The following is a 21,027-nucleotide window of genomic DNA, read 5'->3' on the forward strand; positions in this document are numbered from 1 at the left end:
TGAGTGCAGAATAACAGAAAATGTGTATGTAATTTTTTGGGGGGATAGGCAGAGATACTGTTCTTACCTCTTTGGCTTTGCATTGTAGCCTGAAGTGAGAGTAAATTACAGGTCTGAGCACTTCAGTGCACCTTCATGATGCAAGAGTTGACTCTTATTTTGTGCTGAGTGCTGTCTGGATGGGAATGAGTCCTGGGACTTGGCAGAACTCCTCCTCTCTTTGGGAAGCTGCAGTGCTGCAGCTCCTCTCTGGCCTGTTCTTTCAGGAGCTCTTAGCCCATGGCAGGTGTTCCCCAGCTCCCTGGGGGAGAGCTCAGCCAGGCTGTGCCCTCTCAGATCTGCTGCAGCTGTGGGGAAAGGTTGGAGGCCAAAGCATCCTTGCACTGGGATAACAACTCCTGCACTCAGAGCATCAGTAGCATCCAAGTGAGGAGGGATGGAGCTGAACCCAGATTCCAGTCCAGGGCTGGACTGGACCACTCTGACATTGTGCATCAGAGCCATGGAAGAGATGGGCTGGAGCTCAGGGAATTGTTTGACAAGGGCTGGGTAGGATGGGACCTTCCCTTTAACAGCTGGCTCATGCCTATTGTCACCATCCCACTGTCCTCACCTTCATCCCATTGTGGGGGAGGTTTGACACATCAGTGCATTGTACTGAGGGGAGAAACAGAGCAGTGGTGCAGCACAGCTGTGCCTTTGGCTGTAATGAGGAGAAATTCCCAGTGCAAAGAGCAGTGTCTGACTCTTTAAGAGGGATTTGTGTGTTTGGGGGAAGAACTGGAGCAGTGCAAACAAGGAGAAAATAGAACTGCCAGGCTGGCTCAGACCAAAGCTTCACCCACCCAGGAAGGGCCAGAAGAAGATGCCAAGAGGACAGGGCATGATCCTGACTTTTCTGGACAGAGTTCCAGGCCTTTCCCATCAGGATGCTTCTTCCAGATCCCTGTGTTTAACAGCCACCAGTGGACCTGTCCTCTGTGAGCTTTTCCAGTCCTGCTTTGAAGCCACAGGTATTTCTGGCAGCCAGAACATCCCCTGACAATGAGTTCCACAATTTAATTACAAGGGGAAAGGAAATGACTTTGGATAGATTTTTAAACCTGCTGCCTGATCCCTTTATTCCTGTCTTGTCAGGAGTGGTGCCTCCAGAGGGATTGAGAAGGGGAAATGGAAGAGAAGGTAGGGCTTGCATTTGGAAATGAAGTCTGGGGAAGAGGGAAAACTGCTAAATTAATATAAAAACAAAGCCTTTCCAGGGATGGAATGCTGTTGTGGGCAGTGGTTTAAATCCTTTGGGATATCTGGGGAGTATTTGGGGGGTGAGGTTCTTGCTGGGCTGTGTTGGCTTCAGAGCTGCAGGTGCCAAACTGGGGCTGCATCTCTGGCTCCCAAAAATCCAACAGTACCTCCAAGTTAGAAATTAATTTGGTTTTCTTCCCGTCATCTAGTCTGGAGAACAGAAAATGTCTGTCTCCTTGGGGATGCTTTTGCAGCAGGACAATAAATAGCATCTGTGGGCCTCCACAGCTTGCTCTTACAGCTGCATGTTCTTATAATGAAAAATGTGCTCCTTGGGTTTTCCAGGCTGGCTCCCAGGGAGCAGGTGAGTTCATTCAGGATCTGCACTGGTTCAGGATGTCCCCAGCTAATGTGGTTTCACAGAGACCTTCGTGCCTTTCACAGTGCTGGCTTCTTTACCCTTTGTAAATATTTCACCTGTTTTCTAAATTATTCATTCATTAAGTGGCTTGGAAAGGAGGAGGAATCATGCTTATGAAATGTGTGAAAACTTAAAACACTGCAAAGCTGAAAGGATGTGAAAGAAGTAATTTGAGGAAGGATTTTTTCATCAGAACAAGCCCTGTTTAAGTGTTAGGAGGGGATGGGAGATGAAGGGATGTGGGATGATGATGGATCTGGCACAGGCTGGGATGTTGCTGGGATTTGCAGAGTTGGGGTTTGCATTGGAATGGGATTTGGAGGCTGAGATCTTTATTAGGGGTGGACAGGGCAGGTGGCACAGAGTTTGAGGTGGCCACACTGATGGGTCACAGGGCACCCTCAGACCTGGAGGTTCTTGGTTGTGTCAGTGCATTTACAGCCATGCTATGGACCCAGTACAACATAAAACATCTATTCTCCAGTTTATTGCTAACTTATGGCTTTTGCATACTAAAAATTAATTGATTTTCGGTTGGGGCTAACTGAAATTGGATGTTAAATCTTTCTCCACACAGCAGTGTGCCCCTTGCTTCCCAAATGAGGAACCTTTCCTTCCACTCCGCCTTCTTCCAAGCAACAACCAGTGAAGGTGAAATATTGTTCCTGAATGGAAAGGTGTTGGGTTTTTTTGTTTGAAGGGTAAGATGGCAATGGCACACATTTTTATGGTGCCTCTATTCTTGAACCTCAAAACATCCTTTGCTGTTAATGAATTTAAGCCTGTCAGTCCCCTCACGAGCAGAGGTGGTGGGTTTTGTCTGTGATGACCACATGCTCTGAGCTGTAGTGTGGTGCTTTGTGGGGAAGGAAGGGAACCTTGGTGGTTTAGCAATGGGGAACAGGCAGAGACGATCAGGGCTGGGAGGCCCTGGGGAGCAGGGGAACACCCTGAGATGGGGAAACTGAGGCAGAGCAAGGATGAGTCAGGATAGCAAACTGAGAAGAGTCAGAGCTTGGACCAGTGCCTCATCCCTGAGAGGTCTTTGCCCTTGGCTCCCTTGCTGGTGATGTTATCCCAGCCTCAACACAACCCTCCAGCCATGACTGTGCAGTCTGGAGTGGGACATCCTGGGGCTCATCCACTCTCTTCATTCCTTTGCCTTCACAAAAGCTCTCAGTGAGGTATTTTTGAAGGTTATCTTCAAAAGCAAAACACCAGCCTGAGAAAACTGAATAAAGGCTCCTAAAACCCAGGCTCTGGCCAGAAGCCAGGACAGTGTTCCCTGATTTTCCTCTGTAGTGCTCATCCTCTTTGCTGTGTTCCCAGAGCCCAGGGCAGATGTTTGTTATCAGTTCCTGTTCTGGCTCAGGACCGTTCTCACCTTCTGCCCCCCGGCTGCTGTGGGGACAGCAAAGTGCCCTTTAAATCAGCCCTCAGGTTTTCATAGCCTGCTGCATCCTTGTGCAGCCCTTGTCCTTGGTGGAGTTCAGATTCCAGTGCTGCTGTCTGAATCTCCTCCGCTGCCCACCCCACACAGCTCTGCGGTGTTTTGGGGCTGCATCCACGTGTGAGCAGGGCTGGATGCATTTGGGGTGGGCAGGGACCATGTGGGGTGCTGCTCCCCTACCTGGGACCACCATCTTCAAGGGTCAATTCCTTGAAGACCCCACCTACCCCATGACCCCCAAAGATTTCTGGAGTCATGGGGGTAGGTAGGGTCTTCAAGGAATCAACCCTTTTGGGAGACAACTTCTGGATCTGTTGAGTTGTGCCTTAGCACACACTTGGGGTGATTTCACAGCAGACAGGCTCAGCTGCTCTCCCCATCACTAGCAGAACCAGGCTTCACCAAGCAAAAAGTGTTTTACCAGTGTCATTTTGGATTATTGCAGCATTTCTCACTCTCCTGAGGCGCTGCCATTGCAGTGGTGTCTGTGTTGCTGTTGAATTTGGCAGCTCAGGCAGAGCCTGACCTGAACTGGGGCAGTTTTGGTGGGCAGGAGCGTTGGATGGAAAACAGTGGATGCTACAAAGTCAGGTTCAGGTTCACAGTGCTGCCATCCTGCTGGAGCATAAGTGATGGGGCAGAGCTCCATGGTGCTGATGGGGACCATCCTGAAGCACTGCCCTGTCCATCCAGCCATCCATCTGGAGTGTCAGGATGGTGGCTCTGGCTTTGATGGAGCACAGGGGTGGTCTCCACATGGAGCTGCTCATCCCCCTGTGTGGAACCTGCCCTGTCAGTGCCTCCCATGCCATTAGAATGGACACAATGCTCATTTTCTTCCCTTGATCAAGTCTGGCAGGTCCAATGGTGCCACAGGTTGAGTTCTGAAAGGGAAATTTGTTTTGATGCATGTTTGACAAACTCCAGAGTGCTTTTGCTCAGGTTTTTGTGGTTTCTGCTCTGGTGGGAGAGAGAAACCCAAGTGCCCAAATCGATATGGTTCTGCTTGGATAATTGAGCTGGGAATTTAGTTCATTATGTGAAATGGCTGTTGAAGTGGATAATTGGATCTTGAGGTGTTTGTCCTATCTGATAGTTTGGATTGAAGAAAATTTAGGTGCAATTTCACAGGTGTATAGGCACAACATGGCTTGTGTGGGGATCCTATGGTGGAGTAATAAAGCTAAATAACTCACATTTCTTTGTGTGCTAGAAGAGCATGGATGAAAAGGAAAAGAGCTTTAAGTCAAGTTTTCTTGGGATGGGGACCTGGCCTCTCCACTCCCCCTAAAGTGCCCTGAATACTGGCTCTTCTCAGGAAATAACAAACACCAGCAGTTGTGTAAAGCCCCTGATGCTTTATGCACTATTTCTGCAAATAATCCTTGTTTATAATTCAGTCTTGCCAGAAGAAGACTTTAAATTATTAAGGCACTAAATATTTTGCAGTGAAAGAGCAGAGATAAAGCTCTTGGCAGAAACAAATTGCCAGGGAGAAGTTGTTCTCTTCAGTGCATTTGGGGCTTTAAAGTATTACAAGAAATAACGTGTGGGGGGACTGGGAATTCACCACTTGATCAAAAGATTTGCTTCTCTCCTAAAAAAGCAGCTGTTCAGTGCATGCTTTCCAGAACCCCTGGAAATACAGTGTCCCCAAAGACAATGTTTGGGTCCCCAGAGCCATCCCCTCTCACCACAGAGCTGAGGGTGGTCTGGTTTAGGTGGTGGAGGTCCCTGTCCTGCCTCCAGCTCTACCACAGCGTTTGAAGTACAGTTTTCATGCACTTGGTGCTCCCCTGAGGGCAGATTTTCAGGGGATTCTCTATCCCTTCCTCAGGAGTGGGTGGTGCTGCTGCCAGTTTGTCCTGTCAGAGTTTGTTCTGTGGTACCAGGGCTGTTCCAGTGGTGTGGAATGGAAGCTCTTAGAATTAATGACTTTGCAACCTGTTGCTGATTTTATCCTGATATTACACACTTACTGCTTGTCAGCTCCTGGAGTCAGAGGGCTGGGTGTGGGTATGTTCATAAAGACATTGTGTACAGCTACGTATAGATAAATTTTAGATAGTTATACCCATAATCTTGTAGCTGTGATTTCAAGCATGAGCTGTGGTGTTTCAAACCCTAAGGTGCTCCCAATGTGGTTTTTGTCCATCATCTCAACATTTTAAAGCAAAAATTATCCTTAAAGTGGTGATGCCCTGTGATGGTGTTCACAGGGGTCTTAGGATGAGGGAAGAGATGAGAATGTTGACTCCATGTCAGAAGGCTTGATTTATTATTTTATGATATATATTATATTAAAACTATACTAAAAGAATAGAGGAAAGGATTTCATCAGCAGGTTAGCTAAGAATAGAATAGGAATGATGACAAAGGCTTATGACTGACTGAGACAGTCCAGACAGCTGGGCTGTGATTGGCCATTAATTAGAAACAACCACACGAGACCAATCACAGATGCACCTGTTGCATTCCACAGCAGCAGATAACCATTGTTTACATTTTATTCCTGAGGCCTCTCAGCTTCTCAGGAGATAAAATCCTAAGGAAAGGATTTTTCAGAAAATATCATGGCTACAAAGCCCTGGCACAGGGTGCCCAGAGCAGCTGTGGTTGCCGCATCCCTGGAAGTGTCCAAGGCCAGGTTGGACGTGGCTTGGAGCAGCCTGGAAGCTGTCCCAGCCCACAGAAGGAGTTTGGAATGAGATGGGCTTTAAGGCCCCTTCCACCCCAAGCCATTCTGCAGTTCTGTGGTTCCATGCCTCTGTTTCTCTTTCCTTGCAGGAGACCTGTGCAACTGCAGCTCGGTGGGCAGCGCCGGATGCAACCTCACGACAGGGCAGTGCCTCTGCCTGCCTGGCTACACGGGGCCACGCTGCCACAGCTGTGCCCACGGCTTCTTCCCCCAGCAGGGAGGCCAGCAGTGCCAGCCCTGCAGCTGCAGCCCTGCTGGAGCCACCAGTGAGCAGTGTGACCAGTGAGTAACCCACGGTTCTGCACACAAGGTGTTGGGATTTGGGGTGGTTTGGGTTTTGGGCAGGAGCCGGTCTTGTCGTCTGTGCTGGTGTTTAAAAGGAAAAGAAATAAGCAGGAGGGAAGCTGGTCTTAAAATAATTTATGAAGATTATAATTCAGCTCCTGAATGAGGAAAAAATATCTGTGGTTGTGGCAAAAGCCCTGGCAGCCCCCAAGGGAGCTGACTTGTGTTTTGGAGTCTCATGGAAGCAGAACCTCTCCTAATGCCTTGTGCATCTCTTAGTCCCTGTTGGGCAGGGCTGCCCTCACTCCTGAGCTGGGAGGGGAGCAGAGGCTGGGGTGGAGCAGGGGGGCTGTGGGGGGGTTTCTTTTCCAAAGGGATGGGTTTTATGCCAGAGGCAGGCAAAGCTTTGTGCTCTCACTGAGCACTGGGGTGGAAGCGGCGAGAGCAGAGTCAGCTCCTGCCTTGCCTGGTGTTTACAGGAACCAGAGCTGATGCTTGGAGCTCCTGTATAATGAATGTGTTCCTCTTCATTTCACCTCACCCACCCTCACATCTTGCCTTGTGAAAGCTGGCACGCAATGGTTTTCCAAGCAGTGATCTGCCAGCCATTAGAGGCAGTGCCTGAGCTGGGGGATCTCTGTTCCTGCAAGATCACACCCAGCAGCAGCCTGACCCACTGGCTCTCCACCTCGTGCTCATGGGGACAGCAAGTTGCAAAGCCTCTCCTTGGAGGGGACCTCAGCAACCACCCTGCAGCAACTTCCAGCCTTCCCAGGCTCCTGCTGCCTTTTTGTCTTCCAGGGCTGGGTCTGGGCTCAGCGTGTGTTGAGCACCTGCAGGTCCCTGCCAGGGCAGGGGCTGAGTCAGAGTCAGAATGCTCTGCAGGGACATGCTGCCTGTAATTATTTTATACATTATCTTTTCCCAAACGACCAAACCCTCTATTGATGTCCTTCCTTTTTGTTTCAGTGTTGCATTTTTCTGCTTGCATAAGCTCTGACAATTCAGATCTTAAAAGTAGCTCTCCAGTTGAGGAAAGTGACCTTCTTACTAAAAGAGGTGATTCTTGAGGGTGGAAAGTATGAAGTTTTATCACTTATTATTTTTTTTTAGTGGTTGTTTTAGGTATGGGAAGATGTGCCTGGAAGCATCAGGGTTTGCCACAGAATTGAAAGTGTGATTGTGGTCAGATCTATTGGAAAGGCAAATTGGGCAGAAAGGCAGATGGGGCAAATCTTATCCTTGGGAACTGGGAGAGGAGGGGAAATGCTGCTGGAGCAACTGGGTTAACTGGAGGGGAGCATTCTTGCCCCAGCTCTGGGTTACTGGGCAGTGGGTGAAGCGTGGACATGTCTGGTGTCTCCCCATGTCTCACTGCATGGGGCAAGCCAAGGAACGCCCTTGGGAGCTTCAGGTGAGATGCTCTGAGTTGTGAAGGAGAATGAGGTGGAGTTGGAGCCATCTGTGTGGAGCCAGAAACAGCAGGGACCTCCCCAGCCTTTCCTCAGCACCATTTCACAGCCTGGAGGGGTGGGGGAGATGCTCATTCTCAGCCATTCAGAAGAGACAGCACAGGGCAAGATGTGGAGGGAGATTTGGGGAGGGGGGATGTTGCTAACAGAGATCACTCTGTTTCCCTTCCCGCCTCAGAGGGGTTTGCTGCAGACAGAGATGACCTCTGGGTGTTTAAAAAGAGAAAAATAGGTCAGTTGTCTGTGTTACAGGGCTGGGGGCATCAGAAGGGCTGCTGTAGTGATGTGTGTGGGAAAATGGAGTGGGACACAAAGGGCAGCAGGGCAGGTGCTCCCCCTGCTCCTGTTGTGTCAGAGTGGGCACCGGGGCTGGGCACAGCTCCTGGCTGCAGCTGGCATGGCTGGGGGCAGGCACCAGGGGTGGGGGGATCTGCCCTGATGGTGGGAGAGCCCATTGCAGGGAATTGGGTGTGTGAATGCAGGAAGGGATTTTTGGCTCTCCTGCTGGGAGCCCTGGGTGGCTGCTGAGCACTCCCTGGAGGAGCAGCAGTGTCCCTCAGGCAATCTCTGCTCAGGGATGAGGCACGCAGGCATTGCCCAATACCAGCAACCAGCTACTGTTTTGTTGACATGGTAAATCCTGTAAGTTGTACACTTTATTTATTTAATAAAGCACCAGCCCAGCTTGACTTGCACAAGCGAATTCCTGTGTGAGGCTTCAGAGGAAAGCCATGGCTGTTCCAGTGGAGCTCTGGGTGGAACAGCAGCAGAGATTTTGGACTCTGACCCTTTTTAAGGGTGGCTGATTGGAGGGGCAGAGTGCCCAAAGGCTGAGCCCTCAGGGCACACAAAGATCCCTCTTAGGTTTCAGTCAGCTCGCCCAGGCTTTTACAAAAAGTGCCTTTTAAATAAAGCACCACCATATGATGATTATTAGTATTATTCCTCAGCACGCTCTTGGGCTGGCCAGATGGCAACCCAAGTCCCCTGTTTGTTAACCAGACCTCAAATGCAGACCATCAAACAAAAATTAATAAAAAAAAATCCCTTTCCTGAGGCACAGAGTTGATTTTGGGAGTGAACATTGACCTGACATGCTGTCGCTGTGAATGGGCTCCATGGCTGCTAATCAAAGGTCTGTTTTGGTGGTGGTTTAAATTTGATTATCTAGGAAGATCCACACAGATCCCCCTGTGGGATGGCAGAGCATTTCTGTGCTCTGGTTTGGGTGGTTTTTTTGTTAGATGAAAAGCTGTGTGTGGCTCAAGCTGAGGGGCTGGATGGAGCCCTGGGCTGCTCAGAGAGGGCTGACACATCTTGGGGAGGGGAGGGAATTGTCCCTGCTGTGGTTAACGCCTAGAAACCTCAGAAAAAAATCACATTTCTTTGGGCTGGATGCGGTGCAGATGCTTGCTAAAGATAGCTGTGGCCTGGAAGTGTTCACAGTCCATGGAGGAAGGGTGGGGAAAGAAGCTGAAGTTTCAAAGGGCCATGGTCAAGGTCAGAGTGGTGGAGAATGAGGACGCTGACTCATGTGGGTGCACGGGCTGGGCTGGCAGGGCTGTGTGCCTGCTCTGGGGACAGGGACAAGTGGGGAGGGTGCCTGGCAGAGGCCTCAGCCCATGGGGATGTAACCCCAGCCAAGAGCTGCATCTCTCACCATCTTTTGGACCCCTCGAGTTGAAGGCTGTGCTGTGTCCTCTGAGGAAAGCAGAACCTCCCAGCCTGGTGGGGGAGTGGAAGTGATCAGGGCTGCTGGGGAAGGTCCCCATGCCCAGGCTGGCCAGCCCACATCTCCCCTGTGGGGTCCCTTTTTTCTTTCATGAGAGCAGCAGTCTTGTGCCTGAACTCTCATCTCATAAGGCCAGGCAGGGAGCCAGGGCAGAGGCAGCAGGAGTGTGGGCTGGGGTTGGTGGTCTCCAGTCCCAGTAGCCAGGGCAGCACTGGGAGCACTGGGGCTCCTCATGGTGTTTCTGGCCCTCTGCACCCTTTGGCACCCAAAGTGCCACCCGTGTCCCCAGCTGAGCCAGGGCAGTGGGAGCCAGCACACAGAGCTGGGATGAGCAGGGAGAGGGAAGGAGGTTTGTGTGAGGGAGCCTTTGGTTCTGCAGCCCTCGTGCCCTGGTGTGAGGAGCTGTGCAGGCTCAGCTCTTCAAACACACCCTGAGATAATTCTCCATGCAAACCTGGCCTCTGGCTGTGGGGTGGGAAGGACCAGGACTGCAGGCAGCATCAGCCTGGATGAGACAGCATCCCCCTCCTGAGGAGCAGGAGATGGCAGATGACTCTGCAGTTTTGGTTTGTTTATTTTTACCTTGCTGGCAGCACTGCCCATCCCCATGTGGCACTGCAGATGCTGGCCCAGGGCAGCCCAGTGTGACCCAGCTCATCTGCAGGAGGGCTGGCCTGGATTTACCTCCTTTGAGGTGTTTATCCCAACTTTTCCTAGCCCAGCACTGGGGTGTGAGTGGCTCTTCCTTTCCTGAAGCTGTGGGGGAAGCATGTTTAGCCCACGAGCAGCTGGCCGTGCGTGGGTGCTCCTGTGGGTTTGGGATGTGAACAGCGAGTGGAGCTGTGAAGCAGAGATGCTGCTAGGAGATGCTGCTGCCTGGCAGAAGGGTTCAGCTCTCAATTCCCTGTTTCCCTGTTTTGTTTTTTAACTTGTCCTGGTTCTAGGGAAGAGAAGTGATGCAGCAGTACCTGTGCCAGGGAACAAGGGGAGAGCTGTGGCTGCTGTGAGTGTTAAGGATCACAGAATCACAGAATATTCTGGGCTGGAAGGGACCCACAAGGATCATCCAGTCCAACTGCTGACCCTCACAGACACCCCAACAATCCCACCCTGTGCCTGAGTGTTGCAGCTGGAGCTCTGGTAGCCTTGGGGCTGGGACCATTCCCTGGGGAGCCTTTTCCAGTGCTCAGCACCCTGTGGGGAAAGGACCTTTTCCTGGTATCCAGCCTGAACCTCCCCTGACCCAGCTTTGCCACATGGTTTACCTAAACCCAGGTTAGCCATCTAAACTGGGTTAGGTTTTCCCAGTTCCCTTAAAAAGCTCTAAACTAATCATGTACCTATGCTGCCATTGTCCCTAGAGCAAACAGATTCCTGTTAAACTGGGGTCTGTGGATCAGTTTAAGTTGCTCCCTCTGCCTGTGCCTCAGTTTCCCCACAAGTAGAAGGGCAGTGGGAAGCAGAAGCTCCAGCAGACAGCTTGAAGATGATGTCTGGTCTCCTTTGGTTGCTGTGGGCTGACACCCCATGCCCAAGGGTGCAGTGCTCTGCTGCTTTGCTGACCCAGCAGCCTTTCCTTATTGCTGCTGCAGAGCCAGCCCTGCATGGCTCCCAATTCCTGCATGGCTCGTGCTGCAGGCTGGGCATAAGTCATGTGAGAGGGAGCTCCTGTCACTCATTTCCAGTGAAAAAAAGGTGGAAAAATGATAACACACATAGAAATACCTAGGTGTTAATTCAGAGATGCATTTCCCCCTCAAGGGGACCTGAGGCTTTGTGTTCATGTTAAAGGAGTGAAGGCAGAGTGTCCCTGGGAGCATCTGGGCATGGCTGTGCCCTGGAGCAGGGAGGGCAGGGGCCATCCCTGTGTGCTGCCTTTGTGGTGGGATTCTGTGTGGAGAGGCTGATCTTGTGACCCCAGCTCGTGGGGATTTGCAAGAGCCTGGACAAAGTGCTTTGTTGAGACCTTTGAATAAGGCCTGGGGGTTCTGGGGGTCCTTGGGAAGCTGGGCAGGGAGAGCCACACACTGGGATTGGGGAGCTGGTGGGTTGTGAGAAGGAGCAAAGAGACTGTGGGGACAGCCTGGTGTGGCACAGTCTGGACACACCTTGAACCTCAGGTGAGGCAGGATTTGGTGGGGTTTTTTCAGTGGTCAGGAAATGCAGGTCCATTGAAATTCAAGGTTTTTGTGGAGCTTCACCAGCCTGCAGGGCTGCTGGCCATCCCAGACCCCGGGGGTTATTTGGGGGAAGTGATGGAGTTGTTGTTTTGCATAGATAAAGTCTTCATTTTCTGTCTGCAGAGTGTCATCACACTTCTGAAGTGTCTCTCTTTTGCGTGGGATCTCTTTCCATCCTGCTGTATTTCAGCAATCCAGTAAAGCACATCAGGCACTGCTCCCCTTTGGAGCTGGAATCCTCAAGGACTTGTGCTTTAAAACCCCCCCAAAACCAGACAAACCCCCTTTTTCTCTTTAAAAAGACTGCTCTCCCTTTTATAGATTGGATGAGCACAACTGGTGGCTCATTATCTCCCAGTAATGCCTTGTCAGCATCACTCTGCAGAGAACAGATCTTGTTTTGTAGCGGAAATTATTACATGTGGACGTCAGAAAAGCAGAAGAATACCCTGTTAAAGCCTATTTTTCTGCATGGTTTAATTATCTAAATCTCTCCCCTATTCCAGCCTCTCACATCCTTTATATCTGATTAGCTCTCCTCCTCCTCTCTGCCCCCACAGGAAGGTAAAGGCACCTGAACCCATTTTTATTCAGTTGCAGGCAGGAATGGGAAATGAATGAGTGACTGGACACAGCAGCAGGGAAAGGTGGATTGTTATCATCTCCCCTATGGTAATTATGGCTTCTCAGAAATCCTGTTATTTTGGGGATTTTCGAGCAGGCTTTGCCATTCCTGTGTTGTCTGTTGCAAACTTCGCTGCTCTGGCAAGCACTGACTGCCCTCAAAAAGAAATATGGGCTCAACTGTTTAAGCTTTTGTGGCTAAATTCTGGTTGAGAGGTGGTGCCCAGTGTGTACTTCAGGCACTGCTTGTACCCTGGGTCTTCTGCTGTCTGAGCAGAGGCACCAGCAGCGGTCTGGGGGATGGAGGGACCCCTTTGGGCACAGTGGATGTGTTCAGTGGGGGCCACTGAGTGGCACCCCACTGATGTGTCCCTCTCTGGTTCCCTGGCCCATCCCTGCACATGGTCCCCAGAGGTTACTCTGGGAATCCAGCACCCACCAGCTGAGGCTGAGACTTTGCTGTGAGTGAGGAACTCCTGGAACTGTGCAGGATCCCATCCAGCCTCCCTCTCCAGGGTCAGTGTGGACCTTCCATTGCCTCCCTCCCCTCCTTCAAGGGCACCTCACCTGGAGGGGACAGCACAGCCTGGAGATCCCTGGCTTTGCAGAGCCCAGCCTGGAGACTCCTGGCTTTGCAGAGCCCTGCCTGGAGATCCCTGGCTTTGCAGAGCCCTGCCTGGAGATTCCCAGCTTTCAACAGCACAGCCTGGAGATCCCTGGCTTTGCAGAGCACAGCCTGGAGATCCCTGGCTTTCCCTGGTTCCTGGGGGAGCTGGGGCTGCAGAGGAGGAGGCGGTGGCCAGACAAGGTGGCCCTTTGACATTTACAGAGTGGCCTTTCAGAGCTGTGAAGTGTTGAAGTGTCCCTGCTCCTGCCCTACAAAGCAGCTGCCATGCCCCAGCGCGGAGTGAGGAATGTGGCACACAATGGGCCAGTGTTGGCCCCCATAAAGCTCTGCTTCTTGTGCCCTCCACAAAGGGGCTCAGAGCGAGTGGCTGGGGGAGGGCTTGGCCCTGGCCCCACTGACTCTCCCACAGAGCCACCACAGCCACCAGCAGCTTTGGGTAGAGCTGTGGAGTGGGGAGGAGAAACCCAGTGTGGCGCTTTTTCCTGCTCTCCCCTTCCTCACGTGCTGATATTCGATAACTGAGGGACAGAAAAGTCAGCACGTGGGTTGGGATGGTGCTTGGTATCCTCAGGATGAGAGGATGTGGCCTCAAGCTGCACCAGGCTGGGCATCAGGAAGGATTTTTTCATGGAAAGGGCTGTGCAGCATTGGAAGGGGCTGCCCAGGGAGGTGTGGAGTCCCCATCCTGAAGATGTTCAGCAGACTGGGCATGGCACTCAGTGCTCTGGTGATGATCAAAGGTGGGACTCAGTGATCATGGAGGCTTTTTCCACCTGAATGATTCTGTGATTCTGAGTGTTAACACCATTGCTTTCCCACCAAAGTGTCTTGGAGCATTTGGCTTTCAAATGTGAACTTTTCCACGTTGCCCAGGAAGGTGTAAGAGAGATTTATGCCCTGGCCGCTGTCAGACACCACAGAAAATCAGCACTAAAGGAGCCCAGCTTGCTGGAGGAACACTCCATTTTTGGAGACATCTCTTCTGAATCCTCCTAATCTTGCACAGAATCCTTTTGTCTTATCCCATCAAAGTGTGACAAAGCCTTTTCATGGGGTTTGTTTTAAAGATGCTCATGGTTCAACACGATTTCCCTCATTCCCACAGTGCTGTTGCTGCTGTGAACTGTGGCTGTTCCAGGGACACCCTGTGCCCTGCTGGGGCAGCTGAGGGACATTGCTGTCACTGGGGCTTCCCCAGGGGACAGGTGAAGCTGGAGATGGCACCTGGAGATGTCCAGGGAAGGGCTGGTGTAGCTCTCACTTCCCTCTTTCTTAGGGCAGTGTGGCCCTGCCCAGCTCTCCTGGGGCTGCTTGGGGAGATGCTGAGCTGGGCAGGGTGTGTGTGTGCGCTCTGGGCTTCAAGGGAAAACAATAAATGCATTTGGAAAAACTCTTGTTGTAGGTTTTGCGTGGCATGCCCTGGTTTGAGACCCATGGGAGCTCCCTCCTTCTCTGCCTCTGCCCCAAAATCTGACCAATCTCACATGTTTTGAAAATAAAGGCACAAGAGCTTGGTGCTGTGCTGCTTTAGCTGGGTCTGACATGGCCAGGGAGTCCCTGGGCTCTGACTGGGGCTTTTCTGGTGTCTGGGAATATATTCAAAATTAATTTCTCCATTTCCTCCTCCTTAGGGGGGAAAAAAAAAAGAAAAGGAAGAAGAGGAATGATTGGAGCTTGCTGAGGGTTTTCTGTTAGCCCATTAACTGTGCACAGCTTGTCTCCCAACAGCCCCTAAGGCCATGGTCCTTCATCCTCCCATCCATCTTGTGCCTGTCATGTCCCTGCTAAAATCAAGATGTTTCTGTGGAGGAGGAGTGGAGACCCCTTGCAGATGTGGCTGCACATTGTGCTCTGTCTCAGGTCACAGCCACTTTAATGCTTTTTTCCCCTTGTGATGAGGCCTTGAGTTCCTGTGCAGTCTGTGCAAAGTGAGGGCACTGCCCCAGCTCCCAAGGCCAGCCCCTCACTCTGTCCTTCCCCAGCCCCCAGACCTGGCAGGAAATCATCTGCAGGATGCTCTGTGTTCCCTGTTCTCTGTGCCCTGCTCCTGAGGCACTTCCAGGTGAATCAGAACTGCCTGCACTCCTCTTTACCAGTACTCAGGGGAGGGCTGGGTGTCTCTGCTGTGTCCCCTTGGCTTCTGTACCTGTAAAGCTGCAGTCCTGTGTAGAATCCCAGCTCAGGGAACATTTGGTTGCCACCATTGGCGCAATCCCTTGGCAAGTGATGGGATCCTGTGGCTCTTTCCCCTTGAGAGGAGTGGAAGGGAGCTGTGGGGACTGGAAATGAGACATAATTTGGGGTGTAGGCTGTCCCCTGCCCCAGTGTTTTATTTACACTGCCCTGCCCCATGGCTGTGGGAATGCTGCTGCCTGGGCTGGCTGTGTCCTAGTCCAGCCCCAGGCTGTCTCCTGAGGCAGAACAGGGACCCTGAGGTGAACCAGCTCCTGCCTTGGGGGGTCCCAAACCTGGCATGTGGCCTTTGTCCCCAGAGGGGACATCCATCATTCCATCTGGATCCAAGCCTTGGATGTGGCTGTCCCTGACCAGCAGTCACTGCCTGCTCCTTTGGCCAGTGCCTCACATGCTGGTGATGGTTTTAATCAGTAGGAAACATCTGTAAAGTTGATGGATGATGTGATGGTGATACACACCACCTACACGCTCTCCAGAGTGAGTGTATTCATAAAAGTCTGGTAGAAACCAATGCTGGCAGGAGACTTTGATTACTGGAAGTCTGGTTTTATCCCAACAGATATTTGTATCAATTCTTTGTGAGAGCTGAACGTTGGCTGGCTTCAGAGGGGTTAATCATCATCTGAAGTGGAGTTGAGTAATTGATGTTGCTGCATCAAAACGTTTCCCTCTTCCCATCCCCCTCATTCTCCCCACTTCCCCCCAAAAAGAAATTCTTGGCTGATACTCAAAATCCAGTTCAGTTCTCACTGTTCAACTATTAAACTGTGGGTCTTTTCTTTCGAATTTCTGGATTTTTATGGGCACAATTGGTCTGTTAACAGGATTTTTTTTTTGGTGGTTTCAATGCATTTATATCATTGACCTTTGCTTTAAAAAGTGTCTGACAGACTTTGCTGGGCTGGAGCTATAAAAAGGAGTGTTGTAAGGGGGCTTTATTCTGTGGAAGCAATGACCACAGGCAAAGCTTTATATTTGCTGAGTGATTTAATTCTTGCACATGCAGGACTTGGCTCTGTGCCATGTGTAACATGTTGAGAAAAGGTCTGTTCAAGAGGCATTCAAACCAAACTTTCCAAACAGTCTTTTTTTTTTTCCTCTTCTTTTTTAAGCTTTCTTTCCTGTTATTTCTAAGCTAACGAGTAAAATCAAGGGACTGTGCCCCAAAATGCTGAATTGAGCTCCAGCAGGGTCATTGGGGAAATAAAGCTCCTGGAAAGAAATGAAATGGGAGTCTGTGTGGAAGCAGGGAGGAAGAGGAGGGTGTCATTGAGAAAAAGGCTGGGTCAGGGACACGAGGGAGTCAAACAGAGCTCTCTGAACTCCGGGAGGAAGCCAGGGAGGGTGAACATGATGCAGCTCAGATGCTTGATCCTACAAAACCCTGCTCATATGCTGCATCCCCAAAAGATGTGTTTTCAGGCTAAACATCAGATTTTCCTCCCCACAGCACTTGCTTTTCCCTGCCTGTCCCTGCCCTCTTACAGGAATAGCAGTAGCAGGCAGGAGCGAAGAATAAAAAGCTGCTTTTTGTTTGCGCTTATTTTAAACACTGTGACAACGTTTGGATTAATGTTGGGTCTTGTGAAAAGCTCTTTAAAAGTCAAACATTCTGAGCTGCTTACCAGCCAAACATACTGAGCTGCTTACCAGCATGCCTTTGAATTTTGCATCTGCCTGCTGTACTTCTAGATAATGGCCTGGAGAGCAAGGAAACATCATATTTCTTTCTTCTTCTTGTAATCAGGCTATTAAATATCCTTGAGATTTCAGATTCTGCAGGTATTTAATTGTGTAGCCCCTTGGGCTGAGGTCCATATTTTGGTGAGTAGTTCCTTTTCCTTTGGCAAACAAACAAACAAACAAACAACAGAAACACTGAATTATGCTAATTTCTAACAGAAGCAATGTCTTGCCCAAAACATCTCAATCTACTGCATTTTAGTTAAAAACAACACATCAACAGTGCATCAAACATCTATTAGTTTTAATCAGCAGATTTTTTTCTGGAGGCTTTCTAGGAGCAAACTGTGCCTTGCTCAGTCTTTCCAGGAGGAGAGGGGGAACAATGGATGAGCTTTGTGCAGGCACAGTGAGCCCTGCAATGCTGACTTTAAAAGGAACAGGAGGTTACACAGGGGAGAGCTCAGAGGGTGATGCAGCATGGAAGGGCTGTCTGTGGGTCTGTCTGTCTGTATCACCCCCTCTGCAGATAAATCCATCACCTGGAGGGGACCAATGCTGTTTATTTGGGTTGCTGTGGTGGTTCCCTGCAGCAGGCAGGGCTGGGGTTCCTGCAGGTGCCCCCAGGGCTGTCAGGGATGTGCAGAGGCACTGGGTGCTCTCACTGGATGCTCTCTGCCCCTTGCCTTGGCTGTTCCCAGTGTGCCCAGGTGGGATGAGGCACCTCCAGCAGTGGCTGTGCCCAGGGCTGGATGGGAAGGAGCATTTATCCATTCCTGGGATTCCTCTGAGAGTTGAGCTAAATGCTGCCAGTGTATGAAGTCTGTTATGAAAGCAAAGCATTGGAAGCTCTCTGTGTGGAGAGAGTAGCGCAGAAAGCCAAAGGAATGAGGGTAACCTTTGCTTTTTATAGCTCCTGGTATTTGTTTGCTCATGGCAGCCACCAGCAATGCCCTCTGTGTTCACAGTGCAGAGCTCCACCCTCCCTGCAGTCACACTGTGCCCAAGCAAACAGCTCCTGTCTGGGTCAGCTGGAGTGGAAGCCTCTGCTGGGGAGGGGAGAACCCTCTCTTGTCTCTCCCTGGCTTTACTGGGTGGAATTCAGCTGGAGAGAGGGGTCCATGGAGATGGGGAAGGATAAATGGGATCATGGAGGGGAAGAGGAGGGAGTGCAGGTGGCTGACACCTGCCCTGGCTGGAGCCAAGCAGGACACATGAGCTGCTGCCCCAGCTCCCAGGGGAGCCAGCAGAGCAGGTGCTGAGCAGGGAATTGTCTGCTCACACGAAAATCTGGGAGGTGCTGCTCAGCACTGGTGTGGAGGGGAGAGGATGAGCCAGGTGGGTGCTCTGGGATGGGTCAGGCACAGTGACCACGGGTGTGCCAGAGTCCTGCAGGACCCAGGGCTGGTGCAGGTGGAGCAGGGACTCCAGAGGGGCTGTGGGAGCATCTGCTGGGGCTGGTGCAAGGGAATGGCTCTGGGCCAAGGCTTTCTGGAATGAGCAATGATTTCTGGTGCCCAGCTGGAAATTGCTGTCAGGGCAACTGCCTTGGCAGACACTCATCCTTTCTCGAAGTCGCCATCACTTTTTGGAAATGGCTGCCCCTGGCTTTCATGTCCTGCTTCCAGCAGAAAGGAAGACAGGGAGTCCAGAACCCTGCCTGCAGGTTTGTACCTTGGATGCTGCCAGCACAGCCAGATCTCACTGTTTGTTTTTCCCTCTGCAGCTCTGGGAAGTGCCAGTGCAAAGCTGGTGTCACGGGCCTGAAGTGTGAGCGGTGCAGCGAGGGCTTCTTCAGGTTCAACGAGAGCTCGTGTGAGCCCTGCCAGTGCCACAACCTCTCCCACAGCTGCGACAGCTCCACAGGTGATGATGTCCTCTTGTCACCATGGGGGTGCAGACTTCACCTGCCCCCTCTGTCTCTGCTTTTTCTGTTCTCATTCAGCACACTCCGCTCTTGTCTCCTTCATCTACGTCTTTTTGCCTTGCAGCCCCAAAATCTTTACCTTAAAGCTGAAATGGAAATGCAGGGTTGGGGTTGCTCTCCTTTGAAGGAGGGCAGTGAAGGCTGTGTGCTTTAGTCCAGAGCCCTAACTCAGCAGCGTGTATCAAAAACTGGGCCTCTATTGTTCTCTGCACTTACACAAACACACAACATGGGCTTTTAAAGACCTTTTGTTTAGCTGCTGTTTACCTGGAAACATACCCTGTGCTGGCACTGACGTAAGGGGACTTGCTGCCACAGATAACAGGATTAGAGCTGCTAAAAACTGCCAGCATCTAATTAATACTGCCCACTTCTTACAAATTGGCCTTGTTCATTTTCCCTGATTATTTCTTTGACTGTCTCTCACTCAGATGTTGATGGAGTGCAAATGTTGAGGCACCTGTGCTTGAGCAGCTTATGGGAGGGCAGGGGGAGCCTAATTGCTCTGTAATCTCACCTGGGAGGAGAGATCCTGGAGGAGCAGTTCTGGGGCTGCCTGCACAACCCCACTTCAGCCACAGCACTCGCTTCAAATTCCAAATTCTCCTCAGAACTTCCAGGCTGAAAGGCAGTTCTGTAATATTTATCCAGGAGCTTAGAAAGGGGTAATAATTAAAAGTAATGTTGCAGAATTTGCTGGCAGAGAGGCAGAGCTCATGAAATCAGGTATTTCTGGGCAATTTTTTCCTGTGTGTTCCTTCATGGGCTCTGTGTTTGCAGCAGAGGAATGCCCTGGTCCGTGGGCACTGGGTCTGCGTTCCCTGGGGGTGAATTCCTGCGTTCCCTTGAGGATGAATTACTGCATTCACTCTATACTGAACTCTGTGTGCTTATGTCCTGCCAGTGCTGAGGGATACAAGGCTGTCACTAAAGCTGTGCACACATCAGCTGTCTCACTGATTTGGAGCTGGGTGTGTGGGTTTTGTGGAGGAGGAGGATAATCTGCTCTTCCGTTTTGTTCCCTCAATGTTCTTCCTGCTCTTGATTTATCAAAGAAATCCCAGCACAGACCTTTCTCCTGGGATGGGACTGCTCTTTCTGCTGGGATTGCCCAGTGCTGCCCACAGCATTGCAATGAAAACCCCTCATTTTGCTTAATGACCTATTGTTGATTTGACAAAAACTTTTTGCTGCTGTGGCTGAGGGAACCAAACAAAACCAGAACAGAGAACGAAGTTGATTAAAAATTAGATCGGATGCCTGCTCTAGAGACTGCACTCTGTGTGACCTCCCCAGCTTTACATCAATTCTGTGTAGCCTTTGTCCAATTTTCAAAGTTTTTTCCCATTCGTGCTATACTTTGGGCTCCCTCTGCTGGCTCTGCAGCCAGCTCCTGCTTGGCATCGCTCTGGCCAGGAGGAATATTTGAAATTACTGGGCATAAATAAATAACTTGGGCAGCAGGAGCTCCCCAGCTGACAGAGCTTCCTCTGGCACGACCCTTGTACTGTGTGTGTCTGTGCACTGAGGTGGGCTGGTGCTCCCCAGCTGGGGTCCTGTGAGGTCTGATCCTTCCTGAGGGCATTATCAGGATGAGAAGTGCTATTAATTATTAAGGATCTCCACAGTGATACCTGATTGCATGCCCGTGCATGCTCTGCCTGGCTGAGCAACTGCTGACTCAGGGAAACACTGCCATTGGCAGGGCTGCTGGAGATGGATGTGGGTGATTTCTGCTGATGGGAAAGACATTGGTCCTGAAATGACCAAGGCAACACAGCTGTGATTCCAGATTGATGCCCCTGTTAGAGCCTGGGGAGCACTGTCCAAGGCAGCCTTGCTGTGACCAAGCAGATGAACTTCCCTGTCCAAGACATCCATCCCACTGAAACAGCTGATCCAGGTTTGCAGCTGGAGAAACCAAGCACAGCAGATAATTTTCCCTTCTAAACCTGACATCTCTCCCACAAAAACCACTGGCTCGTGCCTGACAGGCTGCTGAGGGAAGAGCAAACAGTGTGTGGGAGGTGACGCTGAGCAAGGGGTGCTGGCAGGGCCCTGCTGGGTGGGTGAATCAGCCACTTCCTGGGTTTGCTTCCTGCCCTTGGCAGCAGGGCTGGCTGCAAGGACATGCCAGGCTGCCTGGGGATGCTTGGCTCTGGAGTCATCACTGTGGGAATTGAGGAGCAGCAGCCATGTCGGGCTCGTGAGGGAGCCAGACTGTTCTGATATTAATAAGAAAATCTGCTGTGGTCTTTCTAACAGTCAGCACAAACCTCAGTCAGGATTTTTTCCTGTGGTTGATGCTGATATGAGACTTCTCCATCCCCCAGGACTGCTGGGTCAGCTCAGTGGATCTGGCTGTGCTCTCCCACTGCTCTGGGCCACCCCAGTTTATAGACAGGGCTGTTGCCTTTGCAGACTCTGGTACATGGGATTTAATCCAATCTTCCCTCAGCTCCCTGCCACCTCACCGAGGAGCCAGCTGA

At 51.0% G+C, this 21,027-nt stretch overlaps 1 protein-coding gene across 1 annotated transcript in view; it reads left to right on the plus strand.

Annotated features, from left to right (window-relative positions):
* Window positions 1-3,271: 3,271 nt before the first annotated feature.
* MEGF9 (multiple EGF like domains 9) overlaps window positions 3,272-21,027 on the plus strand; it is a 27,816-nt gene continuing 10,060 nt past the window's right edge. Inside the window, exons 1-3 of the mRNA XM_031057319.1 lie at window positions 3,272-3,378; window positions 5,863-6,093; window positions 18,338-18,477. Coding sequence (XP_030913179.1) covers window positions 3,272-3,378; window positions 5,863-6,093; window positions 18,338-18,477 — 478 coding nt within the window. The remainder of the gene's footprint in view (window positions 3,379-5,862; window positions 6,094-18,337; window positions 18,478-21,027) is intronic.

The sequence above is a fragment of the Geospiza fortis genome, unplaced genomic scaffold, assembly GCF_000277835.1.
Source record: "Geospiza fortis unplaced genomic scaffold, GeoFor_1.0 scaffold27, whole genome shotgun sequence".
Taxonomy (NCBI): Eukaryota; Metazoa; Chordata; class Aves; order Passeriformes; family Thraupidae; genus Geospiza; species Geospiza fortis.